At 31.9% G+C, this 4,973-nt stretch overlaps 1 protein-coding gene across 1 annotated transcript; it reads left to right on the top strand.

The window, feature by feature from the left end:
- Positions 1–563: 563 nt before the first annotated feature.
- LOC145976354 (uncharacterized) lies at positions 564–2,612 on the top strand. Its single transcript, XM_083107415.1, has one exon. The coding sequence runs from the start codon at positions 564–566 to the stop codon at positions 2,610–2,612; it is 2,049 nt and encodes a 682-aa protein (XP_082963541.1).
- The last annotated feature ends 2,361 nt before the right edge of the window (positions 2,613–4,973 follow it).

Genomic DNA, 4,973 nt, shown 5'->3' with positions numbered 1-4,973 from the left:
ATTTCTTCTTAAATATCAGTCCTTGTTTTGCTACCTAAAATATATAAAAATTATTGTAATATAATCAGTACATACTTATTCAGATGCCTCATTTATTGTATCTCTAGTTAGCACAGGCATCCACAAATTATAACCATTAATTATAGTTACACACATATATATATATACGTGCATAGTAATAATAACAAATATATATATATATAAAGGAAAAGAAACAAAAAAAGGGGAATTATAATAAATAGATATACATAAAACATAATACCATATAATTACGAACAATATATATATATATATATATATATATATATTAAAAACAATGCTACAAAGATACCTATTATGTATTCAATTTTTAAATATAGAATTTTTTTTTTTTTTTTGCATGGAAATATATACACTTATATATATATGTCTATACAATTATACTATAATCACAATATGCTAAGCGACAATTATTCACTATTAAATATCCATAAAATTGTATTGATCATTCAAGTAATCATATAACATAATATATATATATACTGCTACCACATATACTGAAATCATCATTATTTCAGACCACCATGACGCCTTTAGTCCTAATAACCTTCTTATGCGAAACCGCTGCTCTTATCGGATTCGATTGCGGAGGACAACACCTCAATATCACCGCTGTCTCTTTACTTGATGTTGGCGAATGTGACTTGAACATACGAAAACCCAATACCACCGATGTTCATATTCAACTATTGCAATTGTCCGACTACAGCTATACGGAAGTCATACAATGTAAAGTGGAAATATCCAGGAATATATACCATTGCGGCATGCATTCACATATCTCTGCTGTTCACAATGGAAGAGCCGATTATGTGCATGAGACTGGATACACTCAGTGCCTAAGGATGTTTCAAGACGGAACTATTTCCTTGGGAGACAACACCCTTGTCGCTGGCATAAAAGCAAATCAGACGACCTATCGAAGTATCACCTTGGTGGGCCGCGTACGAGTTGACGGATACTGCAAGGGATCCCAGTACAACGATCCATACGGAACATGGGACGACGTAGTCGTCCAAGCTGCTGTGAAAATATCACTAAAATCTTCCTACGTTCCCGTACAATTGAATACTGGAAGAATTAAATTAAAATCTGGAACAGTATGTAAACTCGTTGACAGCTACTGTTTAGACGCTGACGACGGATACACCTACTGGAAACCTATGCCTACGGATACTTGTAATTTTCAACAATATGATGTCCTCTACGAAGGACCTGCAAATAAAATTTCTGAAGACATCTCCAAGACAGATACACCAATCATCTATAGTCTTGTGACTCAGGAAATCACTTTCGCCCTTATGAAAACCAAGGAAATACCTCTATGTGGTTATACTCTCCTGTGCACGGAACACCCGAAATTATTCATTCTTGAAGCTAAACCTGGCAATACATTTGCTAATCGGAAAACTATTCCTGTCAATAATCTTGACATCTTTACATACATGAACTCCAAGTTCGTGTATATAGAAAAACACGTCAAACAACAGATGACTTCTCTTTACAATAATGTCATCTTGCAAAAATGTGAACTAGAAAGACAAGTGATTACCAATGCCTTGTCTTTCGCTACACTCCAACCAGATGAATTTGCCTATCGATTAATGAAAGGACCAGGATATATGGCTGTTACCACAGGAGAAGCTGTACAAGTAGTCAAATGTATCCCTGTTGAAGTAATGGTCAGAAAAACGGAGGAATGTTATGCTGAACTTCCTGTCACGGTGCGCAATCATTCTCTCTTTCTTACCCCCAAGTCAAGAATCATCACCAAAATCGGTAACGAAAGAGAATGCAGTGTAGAACTTCCTACGCTGTACAGAATCGAGGATACATGGGTCCAACTCACCCCTAGTATTCAGGTTAGACAGCTACCACCTCAACAGCTAAAACCTATGGCTGCTCTAACCTGGAGATACCTCACTCCGGGATCCTTAGCTACCAGTGGAATCTACTCCGAAAAGGACATAGAAAAGCTAAGAAATCATATTATGTTCCCAGCCGAAAAGCCAGCTTTACTCAATGCCGTTGCTAGAGGACTAACTGGCCACTCCATGAACACCGAAGGAATCTCAGTATATAATTTGCTGGATGAAAATTCTCTAAATAAAATTGTCGAAAGCACAGCCTCACGGATCTGGAAAGGATTCATAAACTTTGGATCAGCCACAGCAGGACTTGTCGGAATCTTCATGATCATCCGCTTAGTCAAGCTTGTTATCGACACCGTCATCCATGGATACGCTCTCCATACTGTATATGGTTGCAGCCTTCATTTAATCGGAGCCCTGTGGAGCTCTCTTGCAAACTTGCTACTCCATCTGGCACGAGAATCTTCTAAGAAATCTGGAGATGATAACCGAGACGATCAATCACCTGGCAGGGGAACGAACCTTCAAACCTCCAACATCGATCCCACTGCGCCTCCGGAAGTAGTCACTCAACAACTTCCTCCAGCCAAACCTCCAAGGACGATGAGACCTTGCTACGAGGAAAACGCCAAAAACGTAAATATGCCTACATCATATACAAACTTAAGAGACCGCTTAAACACTTTAAATGAAGATATCTAATCTCCCTAGACCAAAATCCTCCGAAAACAAGTGGATTTTGTTCTTATTAGGGGGGAGGTGTTACGTCCCGCAACAAAAATTTTAAATATTACTTTGTAGTATAACATCAAGAATTTATCATCTTATATAATTTTTAAATATTACATATATTCACTATAAATTCATATCACTATATATATATTATATATAATTTGCCGATATTCATATTATCTAGTTATCCTATATAACTAAAAACCAAGTAAACTACCAGTGCTAACCGAATAGATGGATTTACAGAAATATGTTAATCGAATAAAATTAATATATTTCAACTTTATTCAGGAAAGAAATAGATTTGAAATCGTGTTATTAAAATTATTTTGAATAATGCAAACTGTGTTAAAAGCGTTCGCGACAAAATTCATATAAATCATTATATGAAAGTTAGCAGAAAATTTATCATTTCAAATATCTATTAATATATATATATATGTAACCAAAAATCTAGGAAAATATACTATATTACACCTGCAGTAATCATGCATGCAAAATAATTATACATTTTAAATTAATTACAGAAAAGTGAACATAACTGTTATATAAAACACTATAATAATTAATTCCTTTAGTCAAAAAGAAGACAATTTAAAATTCTATTTTTAAATTCAAGCAATTTATATTGTTAGAGCAAAAATATCGTAACGGAAAATACGTTCATATAAGTACCTATACTTACTACACCGTAAAATCCCATAAAATTCCCTTTACAATAATATACAGAAATATTTATGGACCAATCAAGCACCTCATAAAACATAACCCTTCTCCTGGAAATTATAAAATAATGTTAGAAACAATTTATTTAAAGACTAAGTAAAAACACTTTTAATTATAAAATAATACTTACCAAAAATCTTTTAACGATTGATCTTATCGCCCTATACGGATCACTTCGATGGACGATGTAACTGGACTGCCGTAAGTGGGATGCGGCTATTGCAAATTTTGAAACCTGGGAGAAATATAATTAAATTAATATTTGGATGAATCGAGACATAACCTGTTGGCAAAAATGCCAACAAATATCCTGAAAGCAAGTCTAAACAGAAGGAATATTAATATAAAAGATTAATAAAAAATTATCAATAATAAAAGAAAATTTATAAAATTAATTTTGTGCTCCAAAACAGTGTAAAAACATTTTGTAAAAATTACATTATCTAATTAGAACCAACATATCATAAGTATCTGCAAACGATGAAATTCATTTGTACAAGAGAAAAGTAACTCAAAGAATTTGTTGCTCGTTTTAACCTATTAAAAATCGACACTTTGTCGGCACAAAGCTTAAAATACTATATATATATATATATTCACTATTAGAAAGTAATTTTTCTCAGAGTCTTGATATCTGAAAATTATAATAAAAGTATAAGAAGAGTTACTATAAAGATTATTGAGTAACCCATTTAAAATATAATTCATACTTACACACTTTTTATAACCCTATATAAATATATATATATTTATATATATATATATATCCTCTTCCTAACGATATAAGACAGTTCGTCATAAATAAGTAGCAAGAATTCCAAGTCCTAGCAGCTGAAAATAACAATCCAATAATATTTGGCCGTATGAAAAATTAACTTGACATAAAATACATAAAAACATTAATCCATACGAAATCTATTATCATTATAAAAATTTTTAGTTAATCAAAACTAATGTATTAATGTAATTAAAAAGGTATAATATTTTACAGATGTGTATAATCCTATAGTAATGAAGAAAATCAAATAGTAAAATAAGTATGATAAATCAAATATTAATACACTCAATTTTAACAACAAATATATTAAATTAAATAATAACTACAAAAGGAAAAATTCAGTAAGAATAAAATTTTTATACATAACTCTTTCTGCATGCAGAATAATAAGTCACCCTATAAACATAGCCTCACTCGGTTGTCCACCGGGTGTCTCAGTATTTTCATCACCTAACGAACACGCTATACAGAAAAATAAAATATATTTATTAGTAAAATTTCCTTAGAAATACATTTCAACAATAACCTACACGTGAATTCATATTCAAAATACATTACTCAATTACAAATATAAAAATTCATATATATACATATATAAACAAATATACTTACCGTATAGATGTTTTGCGTGGCAGCCCTATTGAATAATTAAAAGAGGCTCACTTCGTACACCCATTATCTACGGAAAATCCATAGGCTTGTGCCTTTCCAATTATATGTATATATATATACATATATAAAAACCTACATAAAGGAAAATCATATTTTAATAAATCGATTAATAGTAAATAATAACGCCAACAATACTTACTAAGCCTTCTCTAACA

The sequence above is a fragment of the Camponotus vicinus genome, unplaced genomic scaffold (genome assembly GCF_025532165.1).
Source record: "Camponotus vicinus isolate PSW18456_S1 unplaced genomic scaffold, iyCamVici1.0 SCAF_8, whole genome shotgun sequence".
Taxonomy (NCBI): domain Eukaryota; kingdom Metazoa; phylum Arthropoda; class Insecta; order Hymenoptera; family Formicidae; genus Camponotus; species Camponotus vicinus.
The sequence above is the reverse complement of the archived record's forward strand: the minus strand, read 5'-3'. Positions and strand labels throughout refer to the sequence as shown.